The 21,646-nt window shown below is 40.8% G+C and overlaps 1 protein-coding gene across 4 annotated transcripts in view; it reads left to right on the forward strand.

The window, feature by feature from the left end:
* LOC126474091 (cuticle protein 65-like) overlaps nt 1-21,646 on the forward strand; it is a 99,904-nt gene that overhangs the window by 23,736 nt on the left and 54,522 nt on the right. Inside the window, exons 1-2 of one of the 4 annotated variants that reach the window (XM_050101509.1) lie at nt 1,685-1,729; nt 6,505-6,711. The exons of 1 other annotated variant lie outside the window; for it this stretch is intronic. In XM_050101509.1, coding sequence (XP_049957466.1) covers nt 1,718-1,729; nt 6,505-6,711 — 219 coding nt within the window. In that variant the 5' untranslated portion in view covers nt 1,685-1,717. Of the gene's footprint in view, nt 1-1,684; nt 1,730-6,504; nt 7,012-21,646 lie in introns of those variants that run through there. 2 more of the 4 variants (XM_050101508.1, XM_050101506.1) reach the window with 2 other exon arrangements.

A 21,646-nucleotide genomic window follows, 5' to 3' on the forward strand; every position in this document is an offset into this window, starting at 1 on the left:
CTTTCAGTTGTTTCTGTACACCAGGTATGCTTATTACTAGGTCGTCCATAGGGGAGTCTGTCCGATGGTCAAATGACCATATGTTTGTACGAGTCTGCTGTGTGAACGATTTCTTGAAAGTGAAATTTAAAATTTTGGCTTTCATTTTGCTGTCTTCAACTGCCACACCAGACTGGTCAACAAAGGGCCGAATGGAAGCCTTAGACCCGCTTAGCGATTTTACATACGATCAAAATTTTCTCGGGTTTTCTGCCTGATCTTTTGCTGTGTGGTGGTGGTAGTTGTAAGCTTCGTGCATAGATCTTTTTACAGACGCACGAATCTCTCCTAACCTTCGCTTTGACCTTTGTGCGTCCCTTTTGAACAAAGAATGCAACAGCCTCTGCTTGCTCAGGATCTACGAATTTAGTTTTTAAACCATGGGGGGAGGGGGGGGGGGGAGTCTTCTCCATCATTCATCCACTTCCTAGGCACGCAACTCTCCAGACCACGATATCAATCTGCGTAAACTTTGCCCGTCATTCCTCTACATCCATCTTACTGGTACTAAGTGGTGCCAGTTCACAGTCTAAGTAAGATGTTTATCTGCTCTATGTGGCACAAACACTGTGCGTTTTCTATGGAAAATAATCTAAAAAAAATGATGACCATAACAGCATATTATGAAGTACAGTAAAAGTTTTTTTTGATAACCAATCTCAATCATCTATTTACCTTCATTAGAACATCGGCAATAAAGGGAAGCAGTTGGGAGATTATGCAAAATGTATCCAACGATGACAAATACAACAGGATATAGATTTCACATTTACAATGCCCATACTTCCGAGTGAGAGCAGTTTTATCGCAGTCAAACGAAATAACAACTTCCAAAATTATGATGATGTGCTGCAATGATATCACCTTCATCTGTGATACTGAAAACATTTCGAGAGAGTAAAAATTGAATTGACATTAACTTGAAATTTAAGATAGTTCTCATTTATTTTTCCGTTTCAGTTGCACATTTTTAATTAGATTATATGTTTAGATCACTTTGGATCATCTTAAGATCTAAATAGTTGCCTCAGCAACCCTTTTTGTCTACTCAGAACCACATACAAGTGTGCTGTGTTCTAAGAAGACACAGTGGGTTACTGACGCAACTACTTAGGGATGAAAGTGATTCAGAGTGATTGACACATGTGATCTAATTACAAATGTGCAATTGGGATGGAATAATAAATGGGAATTACCTTAAACATTTATACAGTTGCTGAATCTCCCACACCTTTGTGTCGACTATAATTAACTTGAAATAGTTGTCCGCAAACAACATGTGAGTCAGTGAATAGTTCAGTAATAAGTCTGGAATCATTGAAGTCCTGAAGAATCCTAAAAACAAAGCGTAAGATCCTGTCATAGGGCAACAAATACTGTGAAAATGGTAATCTCCGTGCATAACAGTGGTGCTGGAATGACTTTGCTGATGTGTATCGTCTAGTGACCTATGTAGCACCGATTCTTCCACATCGGTTACGAGGTTAGACTTTGTTATTGACGTACTTGACCATTCTCTATTGACTGCAGCCACCGACAGGGCGTGTCCTTTGAAGGACGACACGCGCGGAAGGACGTGGTCCTTTCACACTCTCCCCCGGCAGTATATATAGCGGTCCGACGCGAGTTTCGGCACAGTTCACAGCTGGTAGAGCTCCGAACAGCCCATCTCACAGCCATGAAGGTCCTGGTACGTATCGATTAAACGTGCGTCCTCTGGGGGTAGAAACCCTTATACTACATTCTGTGTATTATGTCTTCAGAGTTCTTTGGACTGCTTTTATATCTTACGATACAAAGGTGTCATGTTAGTTTGATGATCGCGAGAAATATCCTCTAGCATTCAAGTTAGAGATATCCTTGTCACAATATCCACTGAGAACGAGAGTATTGTGTAACGACTCCTCAGAAAGAACTACTCTTTAAAGTCACTGAACTGGCCTAGCGCGAGTTATTCTCGAAGTGCAAAATAGTTTGAGAAGGTCATCTCTTATTAATTTCTGAGCGTATTTAAGCTACGGAAGTCTGCGACGATCATCACGGACTTTTAACTACAGTCTGTAATCGCTGCAGCAGATAGGTCGATTTTATTTCTATTTTTAGTTGAAGTGCACAGATGTGAAAATTAGTTCGTTCTACCTTGTAAGACAAAAGAGAAGGTGTTCCTCTGAAACAGTAAAAGTTGTGTCACACGCTAGTATATGAGCCATGTCTGGAACTGTATCAATCAGTGTATGTGTATTTCGCTTCCCTACCTCAATTTGTGTAAACCTGCGCATGTTATACACATCATTCATTATATTATTGAAGAGATCTGTGTGCAGGAAAGAGTTTCTACTTTCGTCCATATATTTGGAGAGCTACTACTAACATCTTTATCAATAAGTCTAGGATCCTAAATGCAGTTCCTTGGTGATGTGGAATTCATTTTATTGATATAATAAAACATGAATTACACGAGGTAAATAGAGTTCCTTGCATTAGTAGTACTCGCCATTCATATGTGGATTGCATCGGATCAGACTGAAGCCACTCCTTGCTTATTAACAAAATTCGATACTGACGATGGTCAAGAATTTGAAACGAACCAATAAATATTTCGCGCTTCGAATTTGTGACGAAATGTCAGTCGAATTAAGGAGACTTCAACGGGAAAATTAACTGAAGAGTAACCGAAGCTGAATATTACGTGAATATTGCAAGATATTTCCAGAAAGTAAATGACGTAGGAAACTAAGTACATCGCTAAGTTATCATTTCGCGAATTTAAACATTACTTTGAAAAGTATTTGCACTTCAGAACACGTTTCCACTTTTGTACAATGTTGGAACTTAAAGGAAGTGATTTTAAGGCTCGTGGAACAAACAATACGTGTAGTAGGTTGTAGTAAGTCCTACAATTGTAGCAAAATAATAAGATACTTATTAATTAAATTTGTAACGAAACGGATTACATGAAGAGAGAGAGAGAGCGTTTAAACAGAGAACATCTGTTTGTAGCGAGAACGTTTTTTGTAGCCAAAATATTCACTTCAAATCACTGAGTTGGCGTAGCCAGCGTGGCGCTGTCCTATGTCAGCGAACTGCATCTCGTAATCCTATGGCGATATCCGTGGCCGATGTGCAATCGTAGCTGTACTCTCCGAAATTTGACATGTCAGGACGTGGTAAAAAAAATTATTTGTAACTTCTGGTAAGTTACATTCGTCGCTCTTTATAACAAGGAACTTATTAGGTTGGTGCGAATAACGAACTGTTTCCAAAGATTAGTTTTCACCATTAAACACTTTTTCTCCTCTACTCCCAGAACTCATTGTCTAAGTACCACATCAAAAGGAAGGTAATTCGTTTATTCTGGAGTGACGTACCAAAAACCACTACAACTACAGGCGGCGAGAGTTAAAGCGCACACAAAACACTTTGGTTTATCTGATCCACAGTTCGTTAACTACCGAAAATATTTTTCTTTACAATGTCGTTTGGTTCACAGCTTGAATGTGACATTCTGCGTATTAATTCAGCAGCGAGAAATAATGGCAACCACTGTACGGGGCTTGCGTAGTAGTAGCGAGAGGACGAAACACGCGCTATATTCCTCAATCACTGTTCAAGGACCGTGGATAGTAGGTTATTTCAAACTTCTTGCATACTGTACTCGTACGTGGCGCTCTATATGTCAGTTCAGCGGGAACTTTTAAAACAGCAACCAGAGCACAAGTGAGTATACAGTTCGTCGCACCGTGGAAAAACGGCTACTTAAAATACGTGTCTTGGTCTTAGCCTGTTCATAGTACTTCAAGCAAGAATTGCGTATGACAATCAACGCATAAACCTATTTAATTGTCCACACGTCATTCTGTACTTTACATTTAAATAAAAACGAACATTCTCTGTTTCACGGACCATAACTCAGTCACTCGTAACGAATTTCCTCACCACTACACACAGCTTTGTTAGCTGTTCACACAGCGAACTATCGAAATATTCCAAAGCTCGTTTCTTTCACAAAATATTATATAAATTATAATCCTTCAAACTTTTCAGACTAACATAGTTTTGTGCGCGTAGAAATACTTTATTCCAAAGTAACTTGTTAATAAATGCGTAAGCGCCTAGCATCACAAAATAAATTAAAAGTAATAATAATAATACCATAATAATAATAATTCCATAGGCTACATTACGGAACGTGTTTAGAAGGAATAACAAAACCAGCAATCTTGCAGTTGTCTCTGTAATGTGAAAGTGCAGGAAAAGAGAAAAAATTCACAAATGACACAATGTACAGGTTCGCCATCCGATGTTTTTGTTACATTTTTGCGAGTTACAAAGGGACCACTATGCGGGCCTAACTAAGACGTCTCATGCGACTCTGTTCTGTGCCACAACCCTCTTTCTACTTACTTCTCGAAATTTCTGGAATGTCAGTTGTACTCTAACACGAAGAGAAAACTCCTCGATGTCGTCCATAACCTAGCTTAGTAACACTATGAGAAAAAATCTATCATTTTGTACGAGACTGCGCATGTTACTTACAAACTAAGACCAAATGACGACACGTGAACTACGGTTATACGAAATTTCTCTTGGCATCATTTGCAGTCTTCACCTAGAACTTCCGGGCTGATGGGTCGTGTTCAAAAAAATGGTTCAAATGGCTGTGAGCACTATGGGACTTAACATCTGTGGTCATCAGTCCCCTAGAACTTAGAACTACTTAAACCTAACTAACCTAAGGACATCACACACGTCCATGCCCGAGGCAGAATTCGAACCTGCGACCGTAGCAGTCGCGCGGTTCCGGACTGAGCGCCTTAACCGCGAGACCACCGCGGCCGGCGGGTCGTGTTCGATTCATAAGACTTCCCCCTAACGTTTAATCTCCGACGGCTGGAGACATCTTCAGAAGTAAGACAAGAAACTTATCTCTGAAGACGTCTCCCAAAGTCGGTGATGAAACGTTAGGGGAAAGTTTTATGCATCGACCACTGCGTGTCAGGCCGGAAGTTTTAAGTGAAGTCAGTACCGGCTATGAAGCCTACATTGTATGATCATTATTCACATTGTCTAAGTCCTGCGTAGTATATTGTAGCATATTAAATAAATGAAAATCACAGTTCCGAGCATACCGCCCCACATTAGTAAACTCGACTCCCATGCTTTTCACTCACAAACTGTTGAACTATTGTTCAGTAAAAGAAAGGATACGTAGCAAATGCCAGTGTGCCATCTTTGATATTTCTGAAGAAGGGGTAAAGGTATGGAAAAGAATATTTCAGGAGCTACAGTGTTTTCAATAAATGTAAAAGCTAAGACATATGTACTACTTTGCCTTACATCTACATCTACATACATACTCCGCAATCCACCATACGGTGCGTGGCGAAGGGTACCTCGTACCACAACTAACATATTCTCTCCCTGTTCCACTCCCAAAGAGAACGAGGGAAAAATGACCGCCTATATGCCTCTGTGGGAGCCCTAATCTCTCTTAACTTATCTTTGTGGTCTTTCCGCGAAGTATAAGTTGGCAGCAATAAAATTGTACTGCAGTCAGCCTCAAATGCTGGCTCTCTAAATTTCCTCAGCAGCGATTCACGAAAAGAACGCCTCCTTTCCTCTAGACACTCCCACCCGAGTTCCTGAGGCATTTCCGTAACACTCGCGTGATGATAAAACCTACCAGTAACAAATCTAGCAGCTCGCCTCTGAATGGCTTCTATGTCCTCCCTCAATTCGACCTGACAGGGATCCCAAACGCTCGGGCAGTACTCAAGAATAGGTCGTACTAGTGTTTTATAAGCGGTCTCCTTTACAGATGAACTACATCTTCCCAAAATTCTACCGATGAACCGAAGACGACTATCCGCCTTCCCCACAACTGCCATTACATGCTTGTCCCACTTCATATCGCTCTGCAATGTTACGCCCCAATATTTAATCGACGTGACTGTGTCAAGCGCTACACTACTAATGGAGTATTCAAACATTACGGGATTCTTTTTCCTATTCATCTGCATTGATTTACATTTATCTATATTTAGAGTTAGCTGCCATTCATTACACCAATCACAAATCCTGTCCAAGTCATCTTGTATCCTCCTACAGTCACTCAACGACGACACCTTCCCGTACACCACAGCATCATCAGCAAACAGCCGCACATTGCTATCCACCCTATCCAAAAGATCATTTATGTAGATGGAAAACAACAGTGGACCTACCACACTTCCCTGGGGCACTCCAGATGATACCCTCACCTCCGATGAACACTCACCATCGAGGACAATGTACTGGGTTCTTCTTCTTTCTCTAAATTTTGGAATTGATGTTCATTGAGGGAAGACGCCAACACAGTGTACACAGAATAATTAATTTTTCCTCTATCAGTGAAAAACTTGCACATTAGCGCTCTCACTTAAAATAATACCACTTTAGTAGCAGCTTTCATTCCATTTTCTCCAGATCGTCTTGAGCGCCGTCCTGGCAGCGGCCGTCGCCGCCCCCAAGCCCGGCTACCTGGGCGCCGCCCACGGGGTCGTCGCCGCCCACGGCGTCGTCGCCGCTGCCCCCGCTGTGGTCACCGCCCCAGCAGTGATTGCCGCCCACGGCGTGCACCCAGGCTACGCCGCGTACGGCCCCGCCCCCGTGGCTGTGGGACCCGGCGGCTACCTGGCCGACACACACGACGTGGCCGCCGCCAGGGCTGCCCACCTGACCGCCGTCGCCCAGACGCAGGCTCGCGACGCCCACATCAACGGCGCCGCCGCCCACGCCGCCCTCGCCGCCCCCGCTCTGCTCGGAGCGCACGGACTGGCGTACGGACACGGCCTGGCTTACGGTCACGGTCTGGCTTATGGACACGCTTATCATGGTTGATGGGTTGCAAGGACACCAGCTGTTATGTTTTTAATTTGAATTATTTATAAATAAAAAGTAGCAAGCAACAAAAAAACTCGTTTTTCTTTCCCCAGTTTTATATAAGTGTTTGCGTTTTGGTACTGTGTGCATATACAGTCCGTCTCACAGTACAGGTGACTTATTTTGTATTTGTGTAATTACTGTTGCCACCTGTGAACGGATGCATGTAGTATTTCGATTACCTTCCGTTTTAAATTTGGCAGCTTCACACATTGCTCGTAATAACTGAATCTTAAACACTAGTTTTGAACTTCGTTCGGGAAAGCAGCAGAGAAACGTGCGAATATTAAGTTTCGTTTTAAAATGGGTAAAAGTGTTATAGACACATTTTAAATAACACAAATACTCTATAGTAGTGATTTGTAGAACGGTTTCAAGTGGTATGAGCCGGGCGCTGTGGCCGAGCGGTTCTAGGCGCTGCAGTCCGGAACCGCGCTGTTGCTACGGTCGCAGGTTCGAATCCTGCCTCGGGCATGGATGTGTGTGATGTCCTTAGGTTTGTTAGGTTTAAGTAGTTCTAAGTTCTAGTAGGTGACTGATGTCGTCAGATGTTAAGTCCCAAAGTGCTCAGAGCCATTTGTTAGTGTGTGTAAGACTAAAAATGCGGCTTATCATTAGAGAACTTATGTTTTATTGCTGTACTTGAGCTACATTTACAGCATCTGGAAATTATTAAAGTCTTTTGGCAGTGTCAGCTGAAATACATTCTTAGATTATCGGATTTGAAATACAGAAAGCGAAGGATTACCGAAAACATTTACAAAAACCCAATTGGTGTAACAGCAATTGAAAAGACATGAAAGGAAAGCAATAACTGACAAGAGAGTGAAACTGGGTTTGAAGTCTATTACACATTTTATTAAATTTATTCATGGAACAAACAATATAGGAAATTAAGAGAAATATAGCAAAGCAATGAAAGACCTAACAATTTTCAAGCTTGCTGTCGACATTTCAGTTTTGTGAGATTCGGCAAAGAGCAAGCGGAAACTGAATTATCAGTTAATCAGGATACATATTGTCTTGAAAATGGGGATAAGAGTAAAATAAACGAAGGTAAAACAAGGGTGATGGATTGCAGTCGAACTAAATCATATGATGGTGGAATTAGATTAGGAAAGAAACACTAAAGACAGTAGATTAATTTTTCTGTTATCCCAGCTCAATAATTGACAGTTCCCGTAACGAAGAAGATATTATTATTAGTAGTAGTTGTAAAACTTCTCTAAAAATTGAAGTACCTTAACATATAATATAAATTTAAATGTTAGGAATCATTTTTTTTCTGAAAGTACTTATGTGGAGAGTAGCAATGTATGTAAGTGAAATGTGGACAAGTGGCAGTATAGGCAACATGACTGAAATGTGATGTCACAGAAGAACGCTCAAGATTAGACAGATCGGATAACCAATGAAGAGGTACTGATTCTAGTAGTGGGCGAAATATCGTCGTAGTATACTTGACTAATAGAAGGGATTGGTTGACATGCCACATCGTGAGTCATGAAGCAATTAATTCGGTAAGAAAGTGTGAAGAGTAATAACTGTAGAACGAGATCTATATTTGACTACAATAAACAGCTTTAAATGAATATCGATTGTAGTAGTTATGCAGAGACTTGTAAACCAAAATAGCATTTGGTCTAAAGAGAACAACGACAACATACGAGAAACTGTGAGGAAGGAAATAAATATAGACAGAATTGGAGTTATGAAGAAATGTACATAATTGTAGTTACAAAGAAAACGAAAATTAAGTTTTGAGGAATGAGGCATATTCATAAAATTGTAATAACCCACGTTGAAAAATGTTCTGTGACTGGATTATATCTAAAGGTCAATACGCACTGAAGTACAGATGTGCATATTGTGACTTCTCGAGGCGCTCCACTTACCGTCGAGAACGATAAACCTAGACAGACAAGTTTGATGAGGCCACTCGAATGTGGTTTGTGTGACTCGATTCATGGTGCGAAGGAATAACGTACAAAAACTTAACTCCTTTACAAATCTCTAAAAACGCGTAACGAGATATGCACAACAACAAGTACACAAAATAAACAGTAAGTAGAAAATAGCTTCACTACTGATTAAAAGCGTTCGAGAAGGAAACAGCTGACGATGCACCAAGTTTGTGGCCTCTTTCAAAAAGCCTGATGAGTGACATAAAGTAATTGCGAGAGAAGCTGTCACTGACTCTGGGTCAAACCATAACTAATAAAATGTAGCACACATGAAAGTTGCTGCATGTTTCACTGGTACCTAGGAACGACATCCACCTCCTCTGCAAACCATTAGCTCACAGCATTAGACTTTGAGGTGCCATGTCGATTTGAAATCCGAAACAGTTGCTTCAGAATTCAATCAAAAAAGTTGTCTTTCTCGGAAACAACGACGTTTGGCAGTTGATTCTAAAATGTTCTGAAATTAAATAGTTGTAACGTGGTGCCCGTAAGTAGATGAAAATATCTGACCAGGCTATCGGCAATTAGCCTCTGGAATTAGCCGCATGCAACTCATTTCTGTCCGTAGCGGTTTTGTAGTGAACGTGCAAATTTACAACGTAGTTATAACTTAACTTTCGCTAACTGAGATGGCCCCCATGAGAAACGAGTGGTCGTAGGACCATGAAACTTTGTGGAACCATTTGTAAGGACCTCCGGAAGAGAAACAATGAGTAAACCACTGAAAGAAACACATTGTAATTTCCGCTTGAGAGGGTAAGATTTGTGAACTGTTTATATTCAAGGTTGCAAACACTGCTCAGTGTGATGACGATTTGCATCCACGACAGTATGAAACCGCACTAGAGAATGCTCGACCGCCCGAATCATCGCAACGGGTTGGTCTGAAACTAATCGCGGGCCATCTATTGCCCACCCGTGCTCTGGAGGGTGGTACAGCCACGACATGTACCTTCAGCTAAGAAATGGTCTTGGTTGCTGAAACACAAGTATATGCATGGACAGTACGAAGACTACTGGAACAGTGACGGACTGCGTGCACGACCACTACTGTTCTGCCTTCCAGAAAGGCGGCAACACAGAGAGAGACGTACCGGCAGTGGTGTCGCTAACGACAGCACTGCACACAGGAATGTCCGGTGCCGTGTACAGCATTACGATGCAAGTATCCACGTGCGCGGTCTCCGAGGAGAAGGAACGTTTTCACGTAGTATTCGTCGTCGTCACAGGGGACTAGCATCTGGCGTGAAGGTATGGGGTTCTTACGAGGTGCATTCAAGTTCTAAGGCCTCCGATTTTTTTTTCTCCGGACTGGAAAGAGATAGAAACATGCGCATTTTTTTTAAAATGAGGCCGCGTTCATTGTCCATACGTCCGAGAGATGGTAGCACCGTACGGCAGATGGAATTTTACCGCCAGCGGCGAGAATGAGAACTGTTTTAAATACTTAAAATGGCGACGTTTTCCTTACTTGAACAGCATGCAATCATTCGTTTTCTGAATTTTCGTGGTGTGAAACCAATTGAAATTCATCGACAGTTGAAGGAGACATGTGGTGATGGAGTTATGGATATGTCGAAAGTGCGTTCGTGGGTGCGACAGTTTAATAAAGGCAGAACATCATGTGACAACAAACCGAAACAACCTCGGGCTTGCACAAGCCGGTCTGACGACATGATCGAGAAAGTGGAGAGAATTGTTTTGGGGGATCGCCGAATGACTGTTGAACAGATCGCCTCCAGAGTTGGCATTTCTGTGGGTTCTGTGCACACAATCCTGCATTACGACCTGAAAATGCGAAAAGTGTCATCCAGGTGTGTGCCACGAATGCTGTCGGACGACCACATGGCTGCCTGTATGGCATGTTGCCTAGCAATGTTGACGCGCCACAACAGCATGAATGGGACTTTCTTTTCGTTGGTTGTGACAATGGATGAGATGTGGATGCCATTTTTCAATCCAGAAACAAAGCGCCAGTCAGCTGGATGGAAGCACACAGATTCACCGCCACCAAAAAAATTTCGGGTAACTGCTGAAAAAATGATGGTGTCCATGTTCTGGGACAGCGAGGGCGTAATCCTTACCCATTGCGTTCCAAAGGGCACTACGGTAACAGGTGCATCCTACGAAAAGTTTTGAAGAACAAATTCCTTCCTGCACTGCTACAAAAACGTCCGGGAAGGGCTGCGCGTGTGCTGTTTCGCCAAGACACACCCGCACATCGAGCTAACGTTACGCAACAGTTTCTTCGTGATAACAACTTTGAAGTGATTCCTCATGCTCCCTACTCACCTCACCTGGCTCCTAGTGACTTTTGGCTTTTTCCAATAATGAAAGACACTCTCCGTGGCCGCACATTCACCAGCCGTGCTGCTATTGCCTCAGCGATTTTCCAGCGGTCAAAACAGACTCCTAAAGAAGCCTTCGCCGCTGCCATGGAATCATGGCCTCAGCGTTGTGAAAAATGTGTACGTCTGCAGGGCGACTACGTCGAGAAATAACGCCAGTTTCATCGATTTCGGGTGAGTAGTTAATTAGAAAAAAAATCTTAGGCCTTAGAACTTGAATGCACCTCGTATAAACAGTCATCTGGACAACATCCGTTACATTTAAGACGTGCTAAGGTCATCGCCTGATCCGTACATTTGAGATATTTGTGAAATTTTAACAAGATAATGGAAACTACCAGTTTCTTTGCTTCGCAGACCCATAATGATACAGTGGGTGATGAACAGTTGCCCTGGTTAGCACGTTCTCCAGATCTCTCACCCACTGGAAAATACGGTCATGAAGCGCCGATATACAGGCACGCCACCAGCCAGTATGACTGCTCAAGTCTGTCACAGAGTTGAATTAGGGTGCTGTGACGTTATGGTATCTGTAATCGCCGTTCAGACTCAGATCGACTCGTTGCCTTCCCGGGTTAGACACCCTGCTGCTGTCAGACAAAGTAGCTCTGTATACCAAATTTCGCATTTGTATGTCCCCAAATGTCCAACACATTTAACCACGCACTCTATCTAAAGTTCTTTGTGAGCACAATAATTAAACTTTCATTACTTGCTATCCTCTCTAATGCTACAGAATGGCCAGAAGAGCAGCATATTAAACACAGTTGGCACATCTGTAACTTTATTACTTTAAGGGGCTATCAAAAAGTTTCCGTTTGAGGGTATTGCTAAAACATGTGTGCAACCCAGCACGGCGGCGATGCGGGTTTATAAGAACCCACATTTAGAGAAGTGGTTAGTGTGGCCTTCAGAGGGAAACGTTACTGGTTTTTACCTATCTTCAGTTGATGCAATACAGTTCAGCATTACGTCTGCACTGACTGCATTTTTGATGGAACAGCTGGCTTTTATTCTATGACCCACAGCTCCTTGTTGTAGCTATCTTTGAGCCCTAGAAATCACACACAAATTTAACAAGGTGAAAAGAGACAGAAGGCATAAATTGAAGTTTGTGTTAGGGAGGCCTTTAGACTAGGGTAGTCCGTGCACCTCTGTTACCTACACCGCTACAGTGGTGTAATGACTGCCACATCTGCCCAGTAACGGAAAGCAGCCCACGTCCGCTTTCTCGAATCTGATGTTCAATCAGCGTGGTGTATCACAGTGAATGGCAAACACGTTAACCGACATCGACTGCATCGCTTCCTCTGCAACTATTGTGGAGCGGACGTCACAGACGACCATAGGTTACGCTGTGATCCAGCGTCCGATGTCTGGACGCTTGTGCGGCGTCTTTTGGCATTTCTAACACGCCAAAGACCCACTCAGATCGACATCTGGACCTCTTTGTTCCCGGAGGGGTCTTTTTACCCCATCACTGTGAACTGGACCTGTGGCCACACAATCCGTTATCTTTTTTAATTCTGGCCGCAAGTCAGTGCCAGGATATCGGAATTATCTCAACGAACGACACTGAATCCTAACACGCAAACCACGCTATCAGCAATAATTCTCCAATTTCTTACGGAACGCCTTTAATGATCCGCCTTGGAGCTGGAACGTCCAAGCTATGAGAAGCTGAAAACTGATCTGAACGTACTGGAACCGAACATAGCCGATAAAGGAACCTGAGCCCTCTCAACGAGAAGGAATGTTTGGAAGTGCTGGCCGACGCAGGAACCGCTACTCAAGGCCCTCATATATATCACAGAAATTAATTTCGTTTAATTTTCTTGGCTCCCCTACAGTTTGCTTCCCTTTATGCCTTCTCGCCCTCTCCTAACTCTCTAACTCTAGGTTAGTCATTCTGGGAATAGGATTAGATAGGGGCCAACGCCTGAAGTAGTAATTTTTTTTGACTTAGTGAAAAATGGGCGATGGCAATCTTCCTCCTTTTTTTAAAATCCCTTTCTTACTTCCCAGGGGAAGATAAAAAAAGAAAAAAGTAAGCAGGAGAAAGGACACAAATTTTACTTCGTTTCTTAGCTTCTGTCATTGTGGCACACACACATATGTTTCCCCACTTATACTGTTGCAACACGCCATTCGCCATGTGGCCGACGTATCATTTGAAATGACTGCTGTTACGCAGTCCTCTTGTCTGTCCATAGTTATACACACCTATGTACTGCCTACTGTACGACAACGTCCGCCAAAGGTCTGCTATCGATCTGAGCTACTTGTAGACGAAGCTCGGCGTCTTGGTCCCCAAAATTCCACCACCCTTTCCATCTGCATCTGCAGACACACTTTTTCCCTAAGTACCGAAATCCCAAAGAAATATGTCGTCAGTTTGATTACTACGACATCTTTCAGTGACGGATTCCAGCAGGTTTGTCAGTATCGATACAAAAACGTACAGTAAATATTTTTGCCACACCAGGGTGTCTACAGAATCATTTTTATATGGAGTTCTTCCAGGTATCTTCATATAATGAGTTTTCCTGAGCTTGAGGAAAGCTGTTGAAAGCAATAAGACAGATTCGCCGTTGGCCGAACTAATGATAATGGGAACTTATCGGTTGAAGTAATGTTCTTCATATAGTTACGGAAGATAAAGATGACAGTACTGGAAATATCACAAATCAGTATGTATGTCACACAGAGTATAATCTTAAGTTTATGCAGAAAAAGGCATTTTCAATTTTACTCGCCATTTAATGAAAATATATATAAAATTCGGTGTCTGCAAGAGTAAAATCATTTTAACTGCGACCTTTTGGTTTCCTGTGAAATGTGTATTTGACATGAAGCTCACGACTGGAGAATGTGATTGTATTTCACACAATATCACTCTCTGTTCTGTATTATTTAATGAAAGGTTTCAATAGTCAGTCAACTCCTGATGATGAATCAAGCGTCAGGAAATAATACAAAAACACCGTCCGAACAGGCCGCGAAGGCCCAATGGTACCGACTGGCCACTGTGCCATCCACAGACCGCAGGCGTCACCGGATGCGGATACAGAGGGGCGTGCGGTCAGCACACCACTCTCCCGGCTGTTGTCAGTTTTCCTGATTGGAGACATTACTTCTGAGGCAAGTAGCTCCTCAATTGGCCTCCAAGAAATGAGTACAATCGGCTTGCCGACAGCTCTCAGCAGATCCAAACGGTCACCCATCCAAGTGCTAGCGAAGCTGGACAGCAATGAACTTCGATCTTCTGACGAGAACCGGTGTTACTACTGCTAGAAGGCCTATGCCAAGCAGAGATTTCCTACCGTTTACGTTAGATGCTAATATTATTTCACATTTCCCAAAAGCTATACTTAGCACTGCCAGTCTGCATGGTATAGCCTCTCTACTTCGCTCATCATCAGTAATTTGGCTGTCCAAATAGCGAAATTTATCTAGAAATAATGGTTTCTAATTTCCTTATCTGTTCTCTGAGAAGCAGTCTACATAATTTCTCTCCGTTCCATTTCCCTTGTTTTACTTTTTTTAATGTTCATCTTGTAACATCATTTTAAGACACTATCGATTTCGTTGAACCACTCATTCAAGTTCTTTGCCGTCTATGACAGAATTACAACATCATCGACGGACTTCAGCTACTTAATTTCTTCTCCCTCAACTTCAAAACCATTTCACATTTCCCCTTGGTTTTCTTTAATGCGTGCTCAATGTACAGTGCATGGGGGCTTAATTAAATAAGATTGAAAATATTTTTAGTTTTTAGTAGCTGTATGTCCGATTACGCTATGTCTCGTAAACGGTTGGCCCTGACTAGTATTATTACGCTATCTGACTGCAAAGAACAACAACAAAGAATGAAATGAAAATTTTCGTTAACACAGTTAATTAATTAAGTCCCCAGCAACTATAAAACCTACTAAACCAAAGCACAAGTGTAATTGTTCTGTGTGTGGGAGTGTGACTCAACGTACACATCTGGCACGGTTCTTCTCCAACAAGACAAGAATTTTTAAATACCAATTATACTGACGTGATAAAAGAAAATTAGAAATACTATAATTGCTCAAGGAAAGTAGAATTACACTCTAATACAAGAACACACGCCAGATGCTTTGTTGACTGAACCTGTAATGACGCATTATTTAGGATACTGAAATAATGAAAAAATAGAAACGCAGTTTATTACCTCATTTATATTGATGAAAATCACTCTAATCCTTACATTATATCTCACACCGACTCTCTACTATCACATCTCAACCAGAACTCTCCAATATCAGATCTCGGCAAGCACTGCCTACTAGCACATCTCAACAAACACTCTCTGCTACAACATCTCAGCACAGACTACCCCGAGTCCTCGACAGGCACTGACTACTACGAGCTCTCGACAAGCACTGACTACTACGAGCTCTCGACAAGCACTGCGGAGGCGGCTTAATAATACTCTTTGGCGCAATCTCTGGCGCAGTGGCTCAGTGTAGCCACCTTTCATATGCCCCTCCTCCACAGGTCAGAATTTGATGGTATTTTTGCCAGCATTGGTGGTGAAAATACCACCAAATTCGTCCACAAAAATACAGACAAAAATAAAAGATAATATTAATACCTAAATATCACATAATTAGTTAAAATTTTGGCTTTGCACTGACCTTTCAATAACCTAATATATGAAATGCAGTAAGCAATACAACTTCTTTTCATACATGTGACTTTACATAAGAGTTCACACAATACACAAAAAATCAGTTTATACAAATGTTCACATAAAATGCTTTCAATGATTAGTTTATATAAAAAAAGACACCAACAGGTGACATCTTTTCAGTAGAAGCAGTCCATCAGTGGCACCCAGTAAAGTTGAGCACGTACACCCAGCAACAAGTCACATTTCTCAGCAGAAGCAGTTCCATTAGTGGCACCCAGCAATGTTGAGTAGGTGCAGACAGCAAGAAGTAACATCATTTCAGTAGAAACAGTTCTAACAGTGGCACCCAGCAATGTTGAATAGGTGCAGACACCGGCAAGTGACATCATTTCCATAGAAGTAGCTTCATCTGTGCACCCAGTAATGTTGAGCAGGTGCAGACACCAACAAGTGACTTCATTTCAGTAGAAGCAGTTCGATTAGTGGCTCCCAGCAATGTTGAGTAGGTGCAGACAGCAACAAGTGACATTATTTCAGTAGAAGCAGTTCCATCTGTGGCACCCAGCAATGTTGAAGAGGTACACACAGCAACAAGTCACATTAGTTCAGTAGAAGCAATCCATCAGTGGCACCCAGCAATGTTGAGTAGGTGCAGACAGCAACAAGTGACATTATTTCAGTAGAAGCAGTTCCATCTGTGGCACCCAGCAATGTTGAAGAGGTACACACAGCAACAAGTCACATTAGTTCAGTAGAAGCAATCCATCAGTGGCACCCAGCAATGTTGAGTAGGTGCAGACAGCAAGAAGTAACATCATTTCAGTAGAAACAGTTCTAACAGTGGCACCCAGCAATGTTGAATAGGTGCAGACACCGGCAAGTGACACCATTTCCATAGAAGTAGCTTCATCTGTGCACCCAGTAATGTTGAGCAGGTGCAGACACCAACAAGTGACTTCATTTCAGTAGAAGCAGTTCCATTAGTGGCGCCCAGCAATGTTGAGTAGGTGCAGACAGCAACAAGTGACATTATTTCAGTAGAAGCAGTTCCATCTGTGGCACCCAGCAATGTTGAAGAGGTACACACAACAACAAGTCACATTAGTTCAGTAGAAGCAATCCATCAGTGACACCCAGCAATGTTGAGTAGGTGCAGACAGCAAGAAGTAACATCATTTCAGTAGAAACAGTTCTAACAGTGGCACCCAGCAATGTTGAATAGGTCCAGAGAGCAGTCCATAATATTCACTATCACTGATCACACTGTTCATCAAAGTTTATAAGCAGAAATTAAACATGTCCTAGTGACACCAATCATGTAGAAAAAGTACAAGTAACAGTCCATAATATTCACTATCACTGATCACACTGTTCATCAGCAGAAATTAAACGTGTCCTAGTGGCACCAATGATATAGAAAAAGTGCAAGTAACAGTCCATGATATTCACTATCACTGATCACACTGTTCATCAACAGAAATTAAACATGTCCTAGTGGCACCAATCATGTAGAAAAAGTGCAAGTAACAGTCCATAACAATCACTATCACTGATCACACAGTTCATCAGCAGAAATTAATCATTCCTAAGTGTCACACATTATGTTGAAAATGTGCAGGTAACAGTTCATAATATTCACCATCACTAATCAGACAGTTCAAGCATGAACAATAGTTTGAATACACATACAAATGCTTTTACAATGCTCTTACACTAAACATACAAATTCTAATAAACACACAAATGATATCAGATAATTGTCATATTAACTATCACAAATACACAAACATCAGTAAACCTATAATATTTATGGGTGTCAGTGCAAGCCACAACAAACAAATAAAATAATATTTAGGAGATAGGTGGGTAAGATTAGGAAAGGAAAACACACAAAACACACTCACTCATCTTTCATCCACATTAAGTACTACTGTGTAACTGAATAGTGTTAACTGTGTAAATGCAATTCTGTCAAAATCTGATGTTCATCATGTGTATCAAGTAGTAGTGGCAGCAATGTATAACAGTCAACAATAGTTAAGTCAACGTCATAGTCATCATGTCAAGACCAATGTTTGCCAAGCCAGATCAAATGTACTGTTATTGAACAACTGTCAGTGAGCCAAGATATGCAAATACTTCCTCTCTTCAAAAAAAAGTATATACTGCTTAGTGATTTAACAAAGTGTGTGTATAGACTATCTTCCTTCTACTTGAGTGTTCTAGTCTGCTATCTTCATCCTCCTTGTTCCATATAGACCAACAAAAAAAAAAAATGCTCCTCACTTACTTTACCTCTTATATACCAAAACTCCAATAATCATCAGCATCACATAATCTCAATACTTCAATAATACCTCTTATGTTGATACATATAAACCTTATCATCAATATCATATACCTTACCTCTTGTCCACAAAAACTCCAATAATCATCAACTTCACATAATCTCAATAATACCTCTTCAATACGTCGATACATATAAACCTTATTGCCAATATCATTTCAGTTCCATAACAACTCTTTCCTCTAGTCAGTCTCAGCGAACAAGTACGGATAAAATCCTAGTGCAAACTTCAGTTCATCATCCCATACAATCTGAAGACACATTGTCAACACACAACCTCTGTGTAATCCGTCTGACCCAAATCTTCTACTCATTATGAATTATAAACAAAAGAAATGCATACATGACCTCCAACAGACTTAGTTCGAATAACTCTCAGTAATTAAGTACGATTACGGAGTGTGAATATCATAATATTTCACAGTGTGTACACCATTTCAAGAATTATGGCAAACACAAGCAAACATGTGAAGTATTTCTTGTGTCAAGTGTCACTTCCTATTTCAATTGCTCACGAAAAATGCAGTGTAATAACTGTTAATGGTCTAAACCTAGTAATGGTATGTCATGTCGTTAGCTTCCTTCCTATTAGCATAAAGTTATACAGCTTCCATAAAACCTCTAGCTCATGTGACATCAACGAAGTTCTTTGTACCAATGTCGTTCGTCGAATTATAGCAGTTCATTTTCTTATCTTAAAAATATAAGGCACTGAGCGTAAGCAAAACAAGCAATAGCGAGTAAATATACCAGTAGAGAACAGAATGTCAACAAGTGGATGCAGCACAATCCTTACAACGAGGCTCTGCCAAGCGAACAATCTATAATTAATCCAATAGTGTGACCTAAACTCTCTGTTTGTACACAGTATATCAGCATTTCTATACACCAAATTAAAGAGTAGTTATGACAACAACAGATATGTATAAATATGCAATCCATACGCATAGCAGCAAACATATGTTATCTAACATAATAAACAGGTCATTAGCATCATATCAGCATAAGCAAATAAATGTTCATATGTCATCTTAATAAGTAAACATGAAGGCGCAAGCAGATAAATCACAAAGTATAACTTACATACATATCAGCACAACTAATCAGGTGACAATTATAATTTAAATAAATAAGCACAGCAGGAACATAATTAAAAAAGAAAAAATATGACATCAGTGAAAAAGCATAGCAGCCAAGCGATGCATAATATATACAAATAACAACCCAGTTCATTAATAATCATTGTCAAAATCAGTTAACGTACGCAAGCACGTCGCTTCACAAGTAATTTCATAGAACATGAAATTTAGCACAAAGTATGAATCACGTAAATGCGAGCAGCAAATTACGTCTAAAGTACGTACCTAAGTGGAAATATGTTACCTGAAAAAATAAACTCAATTATTAGTTACCTTTTTTAGCTTATTAGTTTCTTCTTCGAAATTACATTCTTTCTGAAATTTTCTCTATAGCAAGTCCTCTTAACGTCGGAGACACAGAATTTACCTGAAGTTCTTAAATATTTTATACAACCGTATCCTGAAAAATACTGAATGTTAATAACATAATTCATCAAGTCACTATAGCTTTATGCTGAATTTAATCGGAGAAATTAAACTGTGTATTTGTTTACGGCTGTCAGTGCATTCGCACTGAACGCTCGATCAGCTGTAGGCGCGTGACGTAGGAAGCTATTGTTTGCGGTCACCGACTGCCTTGTGCGGCGCGCAGACTTGACTGTTGCTTTGAGCATGTGCCGCCGCCAAAACACAGCGCGGTATCCTTGTATTCTCTGCATGTTTACAAGTAGCTGTTGGTTTCTCTAAAGTATGTCATTCCACAAAAATTTTAACATTTGATATATGATGTATTCCCTTAGAGCGTCGTGATTTAAGAGTTTCTACTTCAACAGTGTTATCATGTATAATTTTGCGAATTCTATATGGACCGTTATAAAGCAGAAAAAATTTGCGACACAAGCCTTTTCCTTTGTGAGACAAACGGTGGGACTTAATTAACACCTTCTGACCAACTGACAAGATTTTTAAACGACCAGGACGTTTAGCTGATCTCTCTCTTCTAGCAGCCGCAGATGCAATATTTCGTAGAGCCATTGACAACTTCAGAATGCCGCAGTTTCCGTGAAGGCGGAAAAGGAACTATTTCAGAAATGCGATTTGTCGGTGCTTTATTTTTTAATGTCAATAAAGGCGGTAAAGAAGTTGAATCATTAGGGAGTTTATTCAGAATGTTTTGAAAAATATGAAGATACTGATACCAAGTTCTGTGATTCTGATGACAATAAAGACGACACAATTTATTGATTTCCTTCATCCATCTCTCTGAAGCGTTAGATTGAGGGTGAAAAAGTGAAATGAAAATTGGTTTAATTTTACGACGCTGTAGAGTACGAAGCCAAATTTTAGAACGAAACTGTGATCCATTATCTGATATAACCTTATCAACATGACCAACTTCTTTAAGAAAATGTTTGATGAAAGCATTAGATACTGAACGAGCTGTTGCTTTGCGTAAAGGTGTAAAACACACATATTTCGACGTCAACTCCACCGCTACGAAAATGTACGCAAAACCACTAGTAGATCGAACCACTGGACCGAACAAATCGACTGCAGCCATCTCCTTTAATTTCGCTGGAATGATAAGAAACAACGGTGCTCTGTGAGAAACTGTTGGCGGCTTAGCCTTTTGACATAATTTGCATTTGGCCAGAACAGATCGAATACGTTTTTCCATATTACTGAAGTAGCAATTTTCCCGTAATTTATGAAAGCATTTTCTGGCACCAAAGTGTGCATAACTGAAATGCGTATACCAAATCAGCTTATTAACCCACTCATCAGGAATACAAACTAACCAAACAGAGTTGTCGAGCGATTTTCGTTTAAAAAGCATGTCATTGCGAACTAAATAGCATCTAGTTTCTCTGGATCAGGAAGAATACCTTCTGTAGAAATAATGTGACCGAGAAATTTCACCTGAGAACGACCAAATTCAGATTTTTCTAAGTTCGCTGTAATGCCAACTCTTGCAAAGATACGTAATAATGAATCCAAAATTTTGTTGTGCTCACTCCAAGAATGTTTAGCAATAAGAATATCGTCAACATATGAAGTAATATTGTCACGAAGATAAACAGGTAAAATTTCGTTTAAACTACAAATGAATGCTGCAGAAAATATAGTAAGTCCAAACAGTAATTTCCGAAATCACATTTGGGTAAATTAGTCAAATCCGGTTATTGTTTACTTACTCTCTAGATAGATTGATAGTAGAAGAGTTGCTTTTGACAGATGCAAAGAATAGTAAAAGAGTAGGCAGCGGTACAGAAAACTAAAAG

This window comes from Schistocerca serialis, chromosome 4 (genome assembly GCF_023864345.2).
Source record: "Schistocerca serialis cubense isolate TAMUIC-IGC-003099 chromosome 4, iqSchSeri2.2, whole genome shotgun sequence".
Classification (NCBI taxonomy): domain Eukaryota; kingdom Metazoa; phylum Arthropoda; class Insecta; order Orthoptera; family Acrididae; genus Schistocerca; species Schistocerca serialis.